The 20,213-nt window shown below is 36.8% G+C and overlaps 1 protein-coding gene across 3 annotated transcripts; it reads left to right on the top strand.

Annotated features, from left to right (window-relative positions):
- Positions 1-401: 401 nt before the first annotated feature.
- zdhhc8a (zinc finger DHHC-type palmitoyltransferase 8a) lies at positions 402-19,993 on the top strand. Of its 3 annotated transcripts, XM_046860434.1 has the most exons (11): positions 402-582; positions 1,448-1,564; positions 14,452-14,573; positions 14,734-14,891; positions 15,655-15,827; positions 16,432-16,534; positions 16,619-16,710; positions 16,812-16,941; positions 17,308-17,398; positions 17,524-17,621; positions 18,144-19,993. In XM_046860434.1, exons 2-11 carry the CDS (start codon positions 1,482-1,484, stop codon positions 18,999-19,001), a joined length of 1,908 nt encoding a protein of 635 aa, XP_046716390.1. In that variant the 5' UTR covers positions 402-582; positions 1,448-1,481; the 3' UTR covers positions 19,002-19,993. The 3 variants fall into 3 exon arrangements, with proteins under 3 accessions (XP_046716390.1, XP_046716389.1, XP_046716391.1); XM_046860433.1 differs by lacking the exon at positions 402-582 and having other exon boundaries at positions 1,140-1,564; XM_046860435.1 differs by lacking the exons at positions 402-582; positions 15,655-15,827; positions 16,432-16,534 and having other exon boundaries at positions 1,140-1,564.
- The last annotated feature ends 220 nt before the right edge of the window (positions 19,994-20,213 follow it).

Genomic DNA, 20,213 nt, shown 5'->3' with positions numbered 1-20,213 from the left:
TTAACTTGGTCCCTGATAGATCCAGCAGCAATCTTGGTAACACTAATTATAAACTGACAATAAACCATGGATGAGAGAACATCCACTAGGGTAATTTAGCATGAGGATATACAAAAGTGGCAATTAAAACTTATGAACTACCCACAGCAATATTTGTTGCACCATGATGATGATAATTAATAGTAAGTAGTAGAAACATCCTGTAATCTAAATGATATTTATCAGTAAGAAAAAACATTGCATCAGTCTTTAAAAAAAAGTCTCAATTCTTAAGACCCAATCTGGCAACCTTTTTTTTTCCACGTACTGCAGTGTTGCAGTTTGAGGGTTGAGCCACCAGAGGGCGAGCGATTTTGCGACCCATTCGCTTCTCGGCTTATGTAACCAGTTCTTATGAAGTGAACACAGTTTAGCAACGAGAGGTTTTATGTTATTCTTACTGGCCAAAGCCTAACATGTAGCATTTATTATAGTGCAATATTATAACAATCATATTGCATTCCTACTTTATTTTTTATTAAAAAAAATGTACAGGGTTGTAATTTGCCTTTGTTTCACATGAAGTTCCTCAGTGGCTACCAGGTGAGAAGTGCATTAGATATAGGTCCTGGACTAAATCAGAAATATTCAATATTCCCAATGCAAACTTCTGAACAATTGATCACTGGTATTAAGTTTACTTCTTTTCATAACTCTGTTAAAACGAGTTCTATAGTTTCAACAGGTTGATTTTTTTTTCAAAGTAGCATTTTACATACTTTTGTATATCTTGTGTCTTAAAATATATCTAGACTATAATGTCATAATAGTAATATCATACTATTACTACTAATAATATAAATAACATAAACAGTACAGTCAGCTATACAATACGTCATATTGAATATAATTTAAAACAATAATGTATAATATAATAATAATATATTATGACAATTATAAACTGCACACTCGAGATTTGTTTCTCCCCTATTATATAAATGTATATATGTTACTATATTAATAATAATTATAATAATATAGACTTTTTATTTTTGTAGTTGAAATCAAAATAGTAAAAGATAAAGTATAAAGTGTAATCTATAATACATTCTCTACGTCACGCCTCTTTGCTCCGCCCCATTTTAATCTTGTTCTTTAAGCGAATGAGGATTTTGATTCATTCGATTTTATTTAGTATTGATTTCTGAACGCTGCGGCTGTTGATTGTTTGATTTTTTAATGAAGTTATTAATATTTTATAATGAGAGTAAACATCAGGACTGTCCGTTTTTAGTATCAGTTCATTCGAGTCGCTTGAACCGGTTGTACTTGGCAGAAGCGCGTAATTAAATGTAGTTCGTGAGACGGAGTGAAGCTCTGAGCTTTTACATTTCCTCCACTTACAAACTGTAAACAAAACAAAACAACAACGTTCCTACTGTTCAGTGGAACTATGATGTGGTTTAAGGACTGAGACGCTGAAGTGTGTGAAAAGAGAGGATATGGCCACCGGGATCGGCTACACTCCTGTGTCCATCACCGTGAGTCTGCTGGTGGTGACCTCCACCCTGTTCTTCACCTTCACGTGAGTCAGTGCAATTGTTCATAGTGCAAATAGCAGTGAGATTTTTATATACATTAGGATGTCATACAGTCACTAATTCCATCATATAATACAGCTGCAGCTGCCCTCCAGCAGGCTTACCAGGAAAGTACCAGGATGTCCAATTAAAAGTGGTGTAAAGGTCTACAGTAAACAACTGTAATATAGTATAACATCATTTACATAATCCAATACATTTGCTTATTTGGCTGAGGCTTAAAAAAACACTTGACATCTGAAGCAGGACACAACTGAGCTGAAGGTTAAAAGTCTTGGCAGTATTGGGAATAAAAGAAAATCTTAACCACTGATACACTACAACCAGTGATTCATACCTACCAAATATATGATCATTGTTTAGGGCTATTCAAGTTTTTATTATTATTATTATTACTACTACTAAATTTGTAATATTAAAAAGTAAGTTTTCATGTATGTAGACATTATGTATACTACTGAAGTTGTTAAGTTTTTAATGAAAAGAACTGAATTAAAGTGGTAAGTAACAATATATACAGTATAAATGATGCTGCAAAAAAATAAAAAAAATAAATTATAAATAATAATAAAAAATATATAAAACTTATTACAGCAATATATTGCGATTCGATTTAATAAATTAAATATTAATTTCAGAAAAGTTGGAACACTGTGTAAAAGGTAAACACAAACAAATTGCAATCATTTGCAAATCTCATAAACCCAAATTTTATTCACAATAGAACACAGAAAACATTTTAAGAGCAAATAAGGTAATTTTGAGTTCTCAAAAACATGGGGACAGGGGCATGTTTACCCGTGTGTAGAATCCCCTCTTCTTTCAACAATATATGTCTAGGAACTGAAGAGACCAGTTGCTGGAGTTTTGGGAGTGGAATGCTGTCTGATTTGTGTCTGATACAAGATTCTAGCTGCTCAACAGTCCTGGGTCTTCTTTGTCAATTTTTTTGATTGATGCACCAAATGTTTCACCAGCTGGTGAAAGGTCAGCACCCAGACTCTTCTACTATGGAGCTATGCAGTTGTAATAGATGCATGCAATAGTTGCAGTATGTGGTTTAACATTGTATTTTTTTAAATATGCAAGGCCTTCCCTTAAAAAGATGTAATCTGGATGGAAGCATACTTTTCATTTCTTTTCAGATGTGCAAGCTGGCATTCCATAAGCACTAATGCAACACCAAACCACCAGAGAAGACGCCAGATGGTCCCTCTTCTCTTTAGTCAGGGGCTTCCATGGTTTTCAAAAAGAATTCACATTTAGATCTTTCTGACCAGTTTGTGCCTCAGTCCATTTTAAATTAGCTTTTTCCCATAGAAGATGGTGGTATTTCTGGATCATGTTCACATATAGCTCTTTGCATCATAGAGCTTCAACCTGTATTTGTGAATGGCACAGCAAACTGTGTTCACAGACGCTGGTTTCTGGAGGTGTTTCTGAGTTCATGTAATAATTTCCATTACAGAATCATGTCTGGTTTTAGTTCAGTCCCACCTGAGGGCCCAAAGATCACGGCATCCAATCCTTGTCCCTTGTGCACAGAGATTTCTCCAGATTCTTTGATTCTATTATATTTTGTACTATAGATAGATAGATAGATAGATAGATAGATAGATAGATAGATAGATACAACTTAATTGTCATTGCATTGTACAGGTACACAGCAACGAAATGCAGTTTGGCATCTACCAGAAGTGCAAAATGTAGCAGTCGTGCAAAAGTGCAGATAAATATCTAGCATATTTACAGTGCGGATAACTATCTGGCATATTTACAGCAGTGGTATATATATGAAGTATATACAGTGAATAAATATAAAGGCTATTTCAGTGCAGAGATGTGTGGACATTCAGAAGTACAGTGAATAAATATAAAGGTGTACAGTAATTAAGAAAAATGTGCAGAAATGAAAGGTTACAGATCACAAGATTATGGCATTAAGGAGTAGCAAGCTGAATAAACAGTCTACTATATATAAAAAAAATATATATATATACACATACATTATATACAGATTAATGTGAAATGTTGGGCAGAATGTACAGTAATGATAAATATACATACAGATATAAAAAGTGCAGATGTAATGAGGAGTGAAAAGATATAATATGTAGTATGTACATGTATTGTACAGAGGTTATATACAGTCTTTTGTTTATGTTTGTTTTGTAGTGATTTAGCGGTGTAGTGTAGAGTTCAGTAGTGTGATGGTGGATGGAAAAAAGCTGTCCCTGAACCTGCTGGTTCTGGTGCGTAAGTTTCTGTATCTCCTTCGTGATGGAAGGAGGTTAAACAGTTTATGACTGGGATGTGAAGAGTCCTTGATGATGCTGTGAGCTCTGCGCAGACATCTGCTGTGGTGAAGGTGTTCAATGGCAGGTAGTTGGGTGCCAGTGATGCGTTGGGCGGTTTTGACCACCCTTTGCAGTGCTTACGTTCACACACAGTGGAGCCTCCGTACCATACAGTGATGGAGTTGGTCAGGATGCTCTCAATGATGCAGCGGTAGAAGCTCGTTAAAATCCCCGGGGACAGATGAGATTTCTTGAGACTTCTCAAGAAGTACAGGCGTTGTTGTGCTTTTTTTACCAGAGCTGACGTGTTCTGCTGCCAGGACAGATCCTCAGAGATGTGAACTCCCAGGAACTTAAAGCTGGAGACTCGCTCTACCTCGGTTCCATTGATGTTGACTGGTAGATGTCTCCTGCTGTTGGATTTCGAAGTCCACAATGAGCTCTTTGGTCTTTGTGGCGTTGAGAGTCAGGTTGTTGGTGGCACACCATGCTGCCAGATTACGGATCTCTTCCCTGTAGGCCGATTCGTTGTTGTTGTCGATCTGGCCGACCACGGTGGTGTCATCTGCATACTTGATGAAGATGTTGGAGTTATACAGAGGAGCACAATCGTGGGTGAACAGGGAGTAGAGCAGTGGGCTCAGAACACAGCCCTGCGGTATGCCAGTGTTCAGAATTAGGGTTGAGGATACCTGGTTTCCCAACCTGACAGATTGAGGTCTGTTGGTGAGAAAGTCCAGAATCCATTTGCAAGTGGAGGTGCAGATACCCAGTTCACTGAGCTTAGATGATGAGATATTCAATGTCTTTGTGATTTTACATTGAAGATTGGTGAACCTCTGCCTTTCTTTACTTCTGAGAAACTTTGCTTCTCTAATATCAAGTCAAGTCAAGTCAAGTTTATTTGTATAGCGCTTTTCACAACAGACATTGTCTCAAAGCAGCTTTACACAAATCAACAGTGATGGTGAATGGTGTGCATTTGTCCCTGATGAGCAAGCCGTGGCGACTGTGGCAAGGAAAAACTCCCTTAGATGTTATGAGGAAGAAACCTTGAGAGGAACCAGACTCAAAAGGGGAACCCATCCTCATCTGGGTGACATCAAGAGTTTGATCATAAATCTTTCAACAATACAGAACACTGGAGAGTGAGAACTAACATGATTACTGGAGTATAAGATTATAAGTAATGTTCTTTCTGCAGTCTTAAACAGTCTATATGGTTAGTAGCTCCGAGTTTTATAAGCTCAGCATTTGTGATCACCACAGATCCAGCATCAGCTTCTCCATGCCAGAGCCTTTAAACACTCCAGGAGGTCCAATGTCAAAACTCCACACATGTAGCGGGATCCAAATGGCACTGGTACGTCTCTAGATGGTTCAGGATGTTTGTGAGTTCGGCATCTACTTCTTTAAAGGTCCGTAATCATCACGAGGTGGGAGGTGACTGGAGCTGGAGCAACCTCAGGATGCCTCGGGATGGGGAGAGAAAGAGAAGCAGTGGAGAGGAATTAGCGTAGCTGCTGTTCATGATATTAACAGCACAAGTTGATAATGTGCATGTGATCAGATGTTCTGGAGCACAAGGTTATGATGTGATGTGTGTTATGTGTAGGCTTTGCTAAAAGATACGTTTTAATCTACACTTAAATTGGGTGAGTGTGTCTGAGCCCCGAACACCGTCAGGAAGACTATTCCAGAGTTTAGGAGCTAAATGTGAAAATGCTCTACCACCTTTAGTGGACTTTGCTATTCTAGGAACTACTAGAAGCCCAGAGTTTTGAGATCTCAGGGGCGTGGCGGATTGTAGCGTGTTAAAAGACTGGATAGATACACGGAGCCAAACCATTTAGTGCTTTATAAGTGAGAAGTAATAGTTTGTAGTCTATTCGAAACTTAACAGGAAGCCAATGTAGGGACGATAAGATCGGGGTTATGTGATCATATTTTTTTGACCTTGTAAGAACTCTGGCTGCTGCATTCTGGACTAACTGAAGCTTGTTTATTAATGAAGCAGGACATCCACCTAGTAACGCATTACAGTAGTCTATTCTGGAGGTCATAAACGCATGGACGAGCTTCTCTGCATCGGATATAGACAACATATTTCTTAGCTTAGAAATATTTCTAAGGTGAAAGAAGGCTGTTTTTGTAACCTGATTGATGTGATTTTTGAAAGACAAGTCGCTGTCTAAAATAACACCCAGGTCTTTTACCGTTGAACTAGTGGTTACAGAACATCCGTCTAAATGCAGGTTGAGATGCTGGAGCGTCTGTATACCAGTTTTTGGGCCGATGAGCAAAATCTCAGTCTTATCAGAATTTAAAAGTAGAAAGTTATGGGTCATCCAATCTCTTAGTTCCTTAACACACTCAGTCATCCGGGTTAATTGAGCTGTATCGCCTGGTTTAGATGAAATATATAGCTGAGTATCATCAGCATAACAATGGAAGCTAATTCCATGCCTTCTAATAATATTTCCTAATATACTCTTTTATACTCAATCATCTTACTGACCTGTTGCCAATGAACCTAATTAATTGCAAAATGTCATTTCAGCAGTTTCTTTTTAGTGACACTTACTTTTCTAGCCTTTGGTTGCCATGTACCAACTTTTTAAAAATGCCATCAAAATAAAAATTATCGTATTTATTTTTCCTTGAAATGGTACACTTCCTTAGTTTAAAAATTTGATCTGGTTTCTATGTTCTATTGAGAGTATACTATGGGTTTTTATGAAATTTGCAAATCATTGCATTCTGTTTTTATTTATATTTAACAAGGCATCCCAACGTTTATGAAATTGAGGTGGTAGTTAAGACCCTTTGGTTATAAGACTTTCTCCTGTTGCAATAGCAATGTAGAGCAGATATAGTGCACTTAAAGGCTTTTTACTTGGTGTTATCATGAATACAAACAGAAGCCTAATGAAGCATTAGTTTCTGGGCAATTTGCATAAGCTCTGTTATTCATTAGATAAAATGACACTGCATGTTAAATGTAAAACATTTGCTCTCTATAAGCACCTGACAAAACACTTAATTGTTTTTAACTTATGATTGAAATGCAGACATTTATTCTTATATGTAAATCTGTCACTGGGTTTTCAGGGGAAATCTGCGCTTTTAGAAACTAGGGCAGTGCGCTACAGCCTGGAGCAGATTATATTTAGATAGAAAGATCAGTTTTTCTAGCAGATTTGCTGTTGCAGGACGTTTTACAGAATGCATGTCACAACATTTTGCCCTGAACTTGTTGTAACACTGAATAGTAAAACATGCACTGACTTGTAATTCACAGTGTGGCCTTTAACTCAGCTCGTGTTGATGCTGTGTGAGTAGACAGACGGGATGAAGCAGCTTTTGCTCTGTCACCTTTTCTGCCATGATAATTCCAGTCTGGGTTCAGCCTGTAATTTATTAAATCGACTGATTGCTTCAGCAGATGGAAAGTTAGGGATTAGGATTTGCATGCAGTTGTTGTTTGATTTCCATACTGGAAGAGGCTTGGGGTCATTTTGGTGTTTTCAGTGCAAATAGATGCCTTATTTACATTTAGATTTTATTTTGATGATATTGTTAAAATAAATGTATTTTGAAATGTGGTATTTGCCATATGTGGTTCTTCCCCAAGCTGTTATCACAAAGTTGGAGGCACACAATTGTATAGGATGTCTTTGGATGTTTTAGACTTTTCTTTTCACTTGAACTCGGAGACCCGAACTTGTTCCACTATGACACTGCCTCTGTGCACAATGCGCCTTTGCACCAGTCAGCGGTAAAGCTGAAATCTGTGAGAAATTCTAGGGAACTGATTAGGGAATTATTTTTTTTATAGCTTCAAATAATGCAATTAATAACAATTAATAAATTGTATTAGTAATTGGATTAGAATTGGGTCAGTACCAGCAAATAATTGGTGGCTCACAATATTAGAGAAAACATATTGTATCCTGTAACAAATGGCAACTATAAAATTGGATTGTGGAAATGTTTACCTATAAATAGACATTCAGTTTTTTTTGTTACAATTTATTTAATTCTATTTTAACTATTTTGAGATTTATTATATTTACAATGTGAGTGTTTTAGTGTGAAGGAGAAAAGATTAAAAGGTTTCAGTACCGTAAAATAAAACAAATAATATTGTGCAATTTCTTCTTTACATGGATATAAAGCATAATGCATCATTTTTCTAATGGCTAAAATTTTAATTAGTGACAACGAGCAGTGCAATTCAAAGAATGAAAGTACATGCTGAACTACAAAAATAATAAACTGTAACGTGGTAATAGTAAATCTTAGCACCCAGTTGGATAATATCGCCCAATTTTTGATTATTTCCTACAACTAAAGCTAACAGCTAAAATCATCTCAAGTGGTTCAATATAAATATTAGTGGGAACCTCATTTTTATTTCACCTTTTAAATCCAAATATAATCTCTGTACTGTAAAAAGTGCAATTTGTCTATCTTTATTAAAAGAAGTAAGTCTAGTGGTTAAGATGCAGCGCTCTCACCGCTGCGACCCGGGTTCGATTCCCGGTCAGGGAACCATCCCCAGCCACTCTCAGTGCCGGTCCCAAGCCCGGATAAATTGGGGAGGGTTGTTAAGTTAACTTGTGTGAACTGAGTTGCTGAATCATCACATCGGTTCCATTTAAGATTGTTGAGCAGCCTTACAAAAACAAAATACTTATTGTCAGGGAACCGCCTGCCACGCCTTCACGCCCGCAGCACCTCTCCATCATACTAAGTACCTGCACCTGGCGCTCATCTCCACTCATCCCAACTTAAGGGCCACCCTTCCTTAGAGTCCCCGGCCGTTCTACGGGGGCTACAGTTTACGCTGGGGAACTTACATGGACTAAACTCCTAGTGGAACTAACCTTTTGTTGGACTTTACCTTTCTAAGGATTATACGGGTTCCTTTGGATTCTACCTTTCTCACGGACATTACCGATTCTATGGACTTTGTCGGTGCTGTGGATGCATTCTGTGTTCGATCTTTAAAACCTCGTTCTAAGTTACGTCGGTTTTGGCTAAGTTCATCCAGCCTGACACTTATAGATACCAGCAGGTTTGAGCAAATATATTTCAAAATGTATTTTAAATACCAATTACCAAATACCTTAACTTTAAGTGTATCAAAATGAACTACAAAATACAGCAGCCACATGTATAAAAAAAACTACTTTATTGTTTGCATTTTAAAAATACTAAAAAATACTTTTACAAGGGAACAGGAAATGTCTTCGCTAAAGCTTTCATCAATTGGCCTGTTTGATCTGTTCCCTGACTGTTACACCGACTTAGTTGATTAAGTAAACAGTGTTTGATAGCAACAGCTATATAACAGACATATGCAACCAGTTAACAGATCAAATATTCACATACATAAACCTTTTGATCTCCCAGATTTATATCTGAGGTTAGTTTTAAAGTAACCAAAAGTTTAATGTTTAACAGTTTGCGAATTATTAATTATTGTATCCTAATTTAGTTAACTGGTGTTTGGTAACAGAGGGCTGCTTTGAATCAGCAACACTGACTAAACGACAAACAAGTCATTCATAAAAAGACAACTGATGGCACCTGCAATCATAGCAATTAGTTTCAAATTAATTGATCGGTAATCATAAATATAATGATATTATGTGTCAGGCAGTCATTCATGAATTGGTATGCAAAATATGATCCTACTAAACAGCTACTGTACTACAATTAAGGTACAATATTCAGCAATAAAAAAATTTATCAATCATTTATTTAATATTTGAAAGCCAGCAGCCTTCACATTTCTAACCTTGACCTCCTTCTTTCATATGGATACATTTTCTGTTCTGATCTCAATATGTCAGAAGACAAATTACTGAGTAGGCACCAATCAGAGGCCGCATTTTTATGATGTCATCATATAGACTTCTTACAAAGTATTTTACAGGATTAAACTACAAAAATACAAAACACTGAAGTATTTTCTTTCAAAATATTAGGCCATTTGAATCAATCCTATCAAATACAAATTCAAAAATCTTATTTTACATTTGAAATACGGATTTGAAATACATGCATCATAAATACTGCCCATCCCTGGATACCAGACTCAAAAATGTATATTGGGATTGTAAATCTTTACTCTTTTATAGCTGCTAAGTAAAAGAGTACTACAAACCCTATTCCAAAATGAGTTGACACTGTGTAAAATATAAATAAAAACAGAACAGAAACAACAATTTGCAAATGTCATAAACCCATATTTTATTCACATTAGAATAAAGAAAACATATCAATTGTTTAAACTGAGGAAATGTACCATATCAAGGAAAGAGATTGTAAAAATGAAAACTGTTGAACAGTCAAACTGTCATATGTCTGGGAACTGAGGAGACCAGTTGCTGAAGTTTTGGGACATACATGTTGTCCCATTTATGTCTGATACAGAATTCTTGCTGCTTAACCGTCTTGGGCCTTCTTTGTCATATTTTTTGTTTCATGATGCACCAAATGTTTTAGATTGGTGAAAGGTCTGGACTGCAGGCAGACCAGTTCAGCACTCACACACTTCTACGAAGTCATGCTGTTTTAATAGATGCCATATGCTGGTTAGCATTGTCTTGCTGAAATATGGAAGGCCTTCCCTGAAAAAGATGTTGCCTGGATGGAAACATACGTTGCTCTAAAACCTGTATATACCTTTTAGCATAATCAGAGATTGAACAGAGCACTGAGAACAATCCAGAAGGTCTCTCTCCTCTTTAGCTTAGAGGACATGGCAACCAAGATTTCAAAAAGAATTAAAAATGTTGATTTGTTTGACCATGGAACAGTTTTCCACTTTTGCCTCAGTCCATTTTAAATAAATGTTGGTTTAGAGAAGATGGCAGTGTTTCTGGGTCATGTTCACATATGACTTCTTCCGCATGAGAGCGCTTTAACCTGTATTTGTATATGACATGGCAAACTGTGTTTTTTTTACTAACAAACATTTCTGATTTCTGGAGGTGTTTCTGAGTAGAATTATGCCTATATTTCAATGCAGTGCCACTTAAACACCTTAATATGATGGACATCAAATATTGATTTTTGCTCTTTCCCATGGCAGACAGACATTTTGCAGAATTCTCAGAATCTTTTGATGATATTATGTACTGTAGATGATTAAAAATTCAGTCTTTGTAATTTGATTTTGAGGAACATCATTCTAAAATTGTTCCACAATTTGTAGCTGCAGTTTTTTGCAGATTGGTGAATCTCTGCCAATCGTCACTTCTGAGAGATGCTGCCTCTCTAAGATACTCTTTTGATATCTGAAATTCGCCATTAACTTAATTTGTTCAAAAATGTTCCTCCAGCTGCTTAATTTTAGTAACACTTACTTTACCTGCTTTTCCTGGCCCTCGTCCTAACCTCACCAAAATTACCTTATCTTTTCCTTAAAACAGTACATTTTCTCAGTTTAATCATGTGATATGTTTTCTGTGTTCTATTTTGAATGAAATATAGGTTTATGATATTTGAAGTTTTGAAGGATGCTCAGAACGAGCAGGTTGTTAATAAGGATCCTGGGTTGAGCAACATAACATTCTTTATGAATCAGTTTTTAGGTGCAAATCTACAGCATCACTGAAGCAACAAAGAGCAGAAAGTAAGCAAAATTATGGTTCTACTTAGACCTGCAATTGGTCAGTGGCTAAAAGTAGAAAGAACAGTGTTACCCTGGAGACTTCTTGATTTTGATACACAGCCCTCTCTTGTAAGAAAGGAACAAAGAAAGTACTTATTGTCCTCCCTCTCAGGAAAACAGCAAATAAAACAACCGAGTTTCAGACCTGAAGTGGAGCTCAGCAGAAATGTGCCTTACAGTAAGCGTCTGAGCAGTGGCCAAGATTTGATTTTTAAGAACCTGTAGACAGTGATTTCAGGCAGGAGAAAGGCAATGTTATTTAGAAATCATAACAAAATATCATGTGGCTAAATTGTAAACTGATTGTAAAAAGTAGACTTTCTGAAAAGAACATGGTCAGGGTCAATAATAGACTACTTCTCTAACTCCTGAACATTATCATTCCCAATGCCCTATACTAATTTATATTACAGAATGGCAAATTTTAATAAAATAGCAGATTAAAGAAAAAAATGTTTTATGATCGCCTTCAAAAACAAATTAAGAATGCACCATTCAGGTGTGCGTCATCATCACTTTTCCATTCTGCAACAGCAAGCTGTGTCAAGAAAAGTTTTAACAAGCATTCATTTATTATACATCTTGCAAACCTGTCATTGGGAAGTGCCAATGTTATTTCAACTAGGAAGAGCACTAGTACATCTAGTCTAAGTGTGTGCGCCACCATCAAACCTGTTTTGCATAGTATTAATGGGGGTTATTTTGTGGTTAAAAGTGCAGTTTCTTTTTCCTTTAAGGCAAACATGAGTCTTGATGAAGTCTCATTTATTAGTAAGCATGTATATTTATTGGGCATTAAGTATTGATTATATTGATTAAGCTCTTATTAGCGGGTCCGGTCTCTACTCTCTACACTCATAACTACTGACCTTTCCTATTAAATGAATGCCACTTATTATATATAAAAATAGATAACTAAATTAGTTGCAAATTTAAGAAGTAAAACATTTGGCTATCATATTTTATATTATGTATATATAATAATATTTAATTTATAATAAATAATTAAAAATATACATTGCATCCATACAGTAAAGGTGTGTGATTTCATTAATGCGTAAAAAGACCACGAGTCACGACCCTTGTGCAAGACCCTTAACCGTCATCATTTCCAGCTCTACGCTTCCATTGAATTTTGCTTAACTCACCATCAAAATTGTGCCGAATAAATAAATCAAAGTACATGTACTGCAATGCTCAGGCTTGCACACAGATAGCAAAGCTTAGATTCAAAGCTGCCAGGCTGTTTTATTAGGACTCAAATCTCATCAGGACACGCTGCACATAATAAAAACTCTTTGCTTTCCAGATGGTCAAAATCAGTATTGCATGGTAATCCTTATGGCTTCTTAAAGGGAACAAGTCTTTACGCTTGTGATTTGCCTGTTAATGGGAATGACATACAATATTAGTGTCTAATACACAGTGGAAGGAAATTTGTATTCAAACATCCAGGCATACATGTATTATTTAATATCATACAAGTGCACAAATCCACCCAAATAACGATAAAGAAGGTCATAGAGAGGCTAGCAGACACTGGAAATGAGTTGCAGGACAACCTGAAAGCAGCAGTTGCACACAGAACAATAAGCAAAAAAATTAATTAAAAAAACAACAACTACGAACTAGTTGCAAATGTTAATTTTCTAACTGACTTCAAAGTCTTTGATTAATATGTTCTTCTGTGTTGTGCTCATACAATAACTGCACATTTTGTAGGAAAATAAATAGAAATCTTATTGAAGAATGATACAGCTTTTTTAGCTAAATAACAACAATTGTTAGTGCATTATCTGTAACTAAAAAATAAAAGATGGAACTAGTTGGTGTAGGTGGCGTAATGCCTTGACAATCCATCCTCAGTGAAAATGATCGAACTGTACATAAATGCCACTAACATTAAACATCATTCAATATGATTTAACAAGATCTCAGTCCACAGGGAAATTGTTGGCTCCATGCCATTGTTTACTTTCCTTTATGATAAATAAAGTCTAGAGCAATGAACAGCATTAGTGGGATTTTTGGCTATATGAGGATTCATGTGGTTTAGTGGCTCATTACGGTCTGTCCCCCAGATGCCAGAAGGAATCTAAATCCAAGCACAGAGGACAAGGACAGAGAAAAAGTAATAACTCAAAATGGAAATTGTTTGGTTGAGACAAAAATGGCTTCATGTGGAATTATGGTTGTCATCTTTTTCCTTTCTTTTTTTTCTTTTTTTTATAAAGATGCATTGATTTTGAAATGTACCATTGGTTATCACTGCATTTCTCACAATAAACATGCCTGTTCCTCCTGTGTGATCTCTGATCTCAATTCGGTAATCTGGGATTGTGGAAATCCATCTGGCGTAGTGCAGATATTTATTTAGTCTCAACCCCCCTTCTGACCTCTATTCTTGTAAATAGCGGTGGGGTGGGGGGACTTCTAATATTCTTCTAATATTCTATGATTTATTTAATCACATTTTTGATTGTTATAGCATGAAATGTTTTTCAAAATAATATTTATTGTTCTCCATCCTTTATTACACACAGATCTACATCTATCTATCCCTGCATCTGAATTTCATCTACTACACCATCAGTTGTTAAGTTTTTTTTTTTCCCTGATTACCTTTCCATTTATCCTTTCTGCCATTTACTCATCCCCTCATTTAATCCAGTTTTTTTTCACCATCCACACTTTCGTCTTTATCTATAATTTCATCTTCCTTCCTTCGCAAAAGCATGGATTATTGGCGTGACGTTTATTACGGCCGTATCCCTGATTGTTCCATTGACTATGCTGTTGCACATCTCACCATGTGGCACTTAAGTAGGCATCAAGGAACACTTGTCTATAATTGTAACCATGACTCCATTCTTCTCGTGTCTCGCAGGTGTCCTTGGCTCGCCAAGAACGTGTCTCTTGCGTTCACTCCGTGTGTCGGCATCACATTTCTTTTTGCCTTGGCGAACTTCACCATGGCAACGTTCATGGATGCCGGTGTGCTGCCGAGGGGTCAGTAAAATTCAGTTCACCAGATCACATTGACATGCATTTCTTTTTTTTTTTTTTCTTTCAATAAAAAGGCTATTATGATTACACAAAAAAAAAAAGGATAAGGTTTTCCATTAAAAAAAAATTAAAACTCATTGTATCACTGCTGTCACTTTTGTAGCTAATGAGGACGAAGATAAAGATGATGACATCCGTGCTCCACTTTATAGGGATGTGGAGGTTCGAGGAATCCAGTTTCAGATGAAGTGGTGTGCCTCCTGCAACTTTTATAGACCCCCACGGTGCTCGCACTGTAGTGTGTGTGACCATTGTGTGGAGGTGAGTGGTTTGTGTGTGAGTGTGTGTGTGGACAGACTTTGTGCATATACGTTTAACCAGTTTTGACTCAAATGGACTAGTATGGCATGAATCAACACTAAATACCCCCTAATAATGAAGTGAGGGCAAGAGTAAAAGTTACTTCCATTTGTCTGCAACCCCTGAATTAATTCAATTGCGACATACAGCATTATTATTTGAATAGAGTACAATTATAGTTTTTTTCAGTACCCCTAAAACTTGAAGGCTCCAGTTATTATTGGAGAGATTATATAAAGTCATGGACAAAGTATGCCAAACTTCAAATGTATTACTTAAAAATAGAAGCATACTGTATGGCACACCAGTTCCATAGTAGTAAGGATGCAAGTTTAGAAAGGTTCAAGCAGGTGAATATGCATGGTATGATTATGTATGTGCAGAAATAATCATTTTGTGCCTTTTTAGATGAAATCTGCACACAGTCAGCTGTATTTAGAAAGCCAACCAAGTATTGTGCATTGTGTGCCATTCATTAGATGCTGTGTGCTCAGAAAAAAAAGACCATGCTGCTTAAAATTCCTCACAGCAGCCTGCAGTTTGCCTGTATTAGAAATGCATAATGAGTGCAAAAGTGATATACAATTAGCTTATTATAATAGTGAGAATTCTGCTATAATGATCATGCAATAAACATGAAATCCGGCTATGTTTTATAATTGTCATTTACTGTGCATGGATTCTGACATTAGCTTCTCAACCCTGCTCAATAAATTGTTCACAGAACTTTGACCATCATTGCCCCTGGGTGAACAACTGCATTGGGAGAAGGAACTACCGTTTTTTCTTTCTCTTCCTGCTTGCTCTCAGCATGCACATGGTAGCCATTTTCTCTGGGGGTCTCCTGTATGTTCTGGCCCACCTTGAAGCCCTGTGGGAGCTGCATGCAACCGTCACGTATCCTGACTCTGTATAGTTAATGATATTTTTTCCCTGTATGTGACAGATAAACGCTAGCTCTACTGTGCGTGCATAACACACCGGTTTGTTTGTTAATACACCGAATGAAGCTCTCAGGATTCATTCATGCATCCATAATTACTTCCTGCACACTCTAATTACATGCATTTCCTGTTTGTTTCACTTTAATTTAAAATCATTTAGTGGTTAAGGAGTAAGCATAATTAGCATAATGTTAAGATGCAGCCATGTAAAAACTGAATGATCATGTGAGAGTTTAAAGGGCTAAATGATAACGGATTAACCATGTATCATATATATATTTTTTTTAATCTTTTGAAATAATGGGCCTGTTTAGATTTTTGTAAAAATAGTTAAAGCATTTTTTATATTAGAAACTTGACTTTGCTAGGTAGCAATTTCAAAAGTTAAATGTTTATATATGTTACAAAATGTGGCACATCTACCACTTCTTGAAGACATAGTGACTTCATATCCTCATCTAGGCTTCTCTCATGTAATGTATATCTGTGACTGGACCTCCCTGAAAATAAGCTATTGAAGTGTTAGCCTTATTAATTCCCATTTTGATCTGGGTCAGTCTGTCCATCATGAGCATGTCAGCCCTTTTCTTAATCCCTGTTATGGGATTGGCATGCTTCCATATAGTCCTGGTGGCAACTGGACAAACCACAAATGAACAGGTGAGAAAAGGAAAAAAAGTCTAATCATTCACCTGAAAAACCTATAAACCTCCTAAGATCCAATTTGGAATTTTATTTTTACAGATCACTAGAAAATTCAAAGGAGGAGCAAATCCCTTTACACGTGGTTGCTGTGGCAATGCGAAGTTTCTTCTGTTTGGTCCTATTTCTCCAAGGTACTACAAACAATGTTCTCATGTGGCTCTGCAATGTCCTGTCCATATTTGGTCATGTGCCATGATGTAAATTGGCATTTTCTGCTTCTTTTCACTGGCAGGTACATTTGGAAGTTGGGAAACAAGCAGACTGTCCATATACAACCACCATTTCAAACATTGGAATCTCTCAAAATGTCACCCATAAAAGTCGATGACAATGAGATCCAAACTGAAATGACTTCTATAAAGGTAATACACTTCCTTATTCTATTTTAATGTGCAATTTAAAAAAAGAAATCGAACACGAGTAACGAAAATGAGCTTCATTAGGAATATAAGTGGCCAATTATGTGAATTGAAACCCCTAATTTAACAGATATTTACCCTTTCTCTTTTTGTCCTTTTAAATTACACCTTATAAGCTAGTGAGGAACTTTATTTAAAGACTTTAATCAAGGCATGAGCATTAACCATCTGCCCAGTTGCTTCTTCTTCCTTTGTAACTGCAATAGAGAGATAACGCAGTGTCTGTAATGGTGTCTTAACTGTACAAGTGAAAGCCAATTTACCATTCTGACACTTATAATAGATAGGTTTGTGTTTGTCCTCTACTAGCGACAGTCTTCTGGAGAGCTGAACACACTGCTCCCTATGCCACCAAAACATGAACCAGTTCTGCTAAAGGGACACCTGGCCATGTTGCAAGGTGGGCATTACTGTCTCTTTTACACCCTTGATTTTTATGGAAGATATGGTGATGTTTAAAATGCAAGCCTAAACTTTATATTGGCATTATGATAGAAAGTCATAAAATGTGTTTTTCTGATTTAGAGAATTTTCTGCAGACCTCTGTGCCAACTGTCCAGCCGACTACTGGTCAAAATCTAGAATCGTCCTCCAGAGTGCATTTTCAAGTTCCCAGAGAGCAGGTGTGTGGACAATATGGCTGAAATCAAGGTTAAGAAGTTGAAAAAATAAAAACAAGATTGGACAAAGCCAAGATTTTGTCCAGTGTGTGGATTGCCAATTCAAGGCTAGGTTTGTATAGCGTTTTCTTCAAGAAGGGCAGAGGTAGCTCAGAGATTAATGTTTTGAGCTACTAATTGGCAGCTCAAGTCCAGTTCGAGGTCATTTCTTTTCATTTCATTAAATCACTTGGTTCCTTATTCAATTTTAGGTATTTTATTTGATTTCAAATCTTTTCATGGGCACACTTCAATACTGACTTGAACAGACCATATTCTATTACTGTTGGTTGACTAGAAGTGTACTGGGCATTGAGATTTATTCAGGTAAAACATCCAAAACAACTAAACTTTTATTCTGGATGCTACAGATGTATATGAATAAAAAATAATAAACCGTAAATATTTTAGACTAATACACATTTGACACAAATGAAGATGCCTGATTACTGCAATCTCTTCTTGCTGAATTCTGTGTTTATTCAGATGGACCACCAGCTACACATGTCTGGTTTTGTCCAGGAATCTGAAATGGGGCAAACAGAGAAGCAGACTCCCATCTCTACCCACCTGTCTTTGCATTCCAGCACACTTCCTATAAACAGACTCATTTTGAACTCCCACTCACTTACTTTGAAACACAGCCACTGTGGAGGATTTCAAACCCATCAGTGTACTGATTCTGTGACTTCCACTTCCTCAACTCAGGGCATCCTCAGCCTCTCCTATGACAGCCTTGTCAGTCCAGCACAACGTGGGACTTTTAAAATGAACTACCTGCCTCCTTTTCATCCCTTAGATTTAGGTGTGGCCATCAAATGCCCAGCAGATGCTCAGCATGCATCCTACCATACCTGTAGCCCTCATATCACTGGCACCAGCAGCCACTCTCCTGTGTTCTATGACAGCCTTTCCAAACCTGCCATGAGGTCTATACAGGAACGCCATGAACTGGAGGAGCGGGAAAAGCAGCCATCTTTGCTTTCTACTCAGGATATGCCTGTCTACGACACACCTAGTGGGCGCAGACTGCCATCCAGAAGGCCCACTCCACCTGCCTATGGCTCTCAAGAGTTCCTCATGAGCAGTGCAGCATACGGCTACACTTCCTCGCTTCGATGGGCATCCAGGACTTCAAGCTCGTTCACGCATGCCAATATAGCCCCCCAGAGTCGCTCACTCTCACCCTCGGCCTATAGTTCTCTGGGGCGCCATGTTCAGCACTCAGCCTCATCTATCCCCTGCCCAATGCCCAGCTCCTCCTACACAGCACAGAAAACTCTGGCTTTAATTGCTGCTTCAGAGAGAAAAGACTCAGGTCCATACTATCCACAGAGTCCCTGATTCTCCCAGACTGTGTATTGTACATATGTGTGATGTAGAAAATCCTATTTATGATAGTTTAATTTTGCATGTTCATTTTGTGAAATCCATATATGTTACAAATTTATGATTAAAAGCAGTTAAAAGCTATTGGTGCTTTCCATTAGCGCTAATATCTTCCAAGCATCATTGATACCACTTACCAATTGATCTCTTCTGAAAGAAGAACAGTCTAATGCTATGTAATTCATTTTAGTATTTAAATGTGCACAGTGTAATTTGATTTTTTTTCTGTTTGTTTCTTTGTTTGTTTGTTGCAAATTCACAGTTCATGAATGTTAAGTTAGAACTTGTTTTGGCAAAATTCTTATTACATTCTATTGTAGCTGTCAAATAAAATATCTACTCAGAGAATAAATTGTGGTATCTGTAGCATTTCAGGCTTTTCAAACTGAAGATGAAAAATGTGATGTGGAATTGCAAAATCCAGGACAAAAAGGCATCTCTCTTAATTGCCTGTAAATTATGTTGCCTGCCAATTTAGAAACCTCTCACAAGGCAACATACTTGCATGTGATTTTGAAGAGAACTGAAAAGATTATGTTTAAATTTTGGATGCCAAAAGTGCTAGCTTCATTAACAACATCTGTAGAATTTCTAACTATATTTATACATACAGTGTAAGTCAGAAGTTCTTCATATTATTTCTAGTAACACGCTACTTTCTTTTTACCATTTTTTAATTAAAAACAATGCACAAAGTTTAACATTTAAAACCACCATCCTGCTTTCATCCTGCTTATCCTGTGCATGAAATTATAATAAAAAATATTTTTTCCCAAATGTTTTGAAATTATACATAATTCATTAGCCTTTGCATGGTTAAAGCCCCCTCTTCTGTTTATGGGAAGATGTAAATGTAAGTAAGGCTTGTTCATCCTTCAATAAGGGCTGCCCGCTGTGGAAAGATAGTATTGCAAAGTAGACGTTAGCTCATTTTTACATGTTGTTTAGACATGTTACAGTAAAATCTGTCATTATTAAACTTACTGCTTGTCTGCATATCATCAAAGATCCATTCTTTCTTTAGCAAACGGCAGTTATGGCGTTTCACATCTCAGCTTCATCGACACTTCTAGAGTTGAAATCTTTTTCTAAATGGTATTTACCATGGCTTAGCTGTCAAAAAACTGCCGTTCTTTGAATTGATTGTTTCCTTGCATGTGCAAATAC

The sequence above is a fragment of the Silurus meridionalis genome, chromosome 11 (genome assembly GCF_014805685.1).
Source record: "Silurus meridionalis isolate SWU-2019-XX chromosome 11, ASM1480568v1, whole genome shotgun sequence".
Classification (NCBI taxonomy): Eukaryota; Metazoa; Chordata; class Actinopteri; order Siluriformes; family Siluridae; genus Silurus; species Silurus meridionalis.
Note: the sequence above shows the minus strand (reverse complement) of the source record. Positions and strands in the feature narration are given on the sequence as shown.

Coding starts and splice junctions, on each gene's coding strand:
- zdhhc8a (XM_046860434.1), top strand. CDS start 1,482: ATGGCCACCGGGATCGGCTACACTCCTGTGTCCATCACCGTGAGTCTG. Junction 16,535..16,618: donor GACAAACCACAAATGAACAG/GTGAGAAAAGGA, acceptor TTATTTTTACAG/ATCACTAGAAAATTCAAAGG. Junction 16,711..16,811: donor TTTGGTCCTATTTCTCCAAG/GTACTACAAACA, acceptor TTTCACTGGCAG/GTACATTTGGAAGTTGGGAA.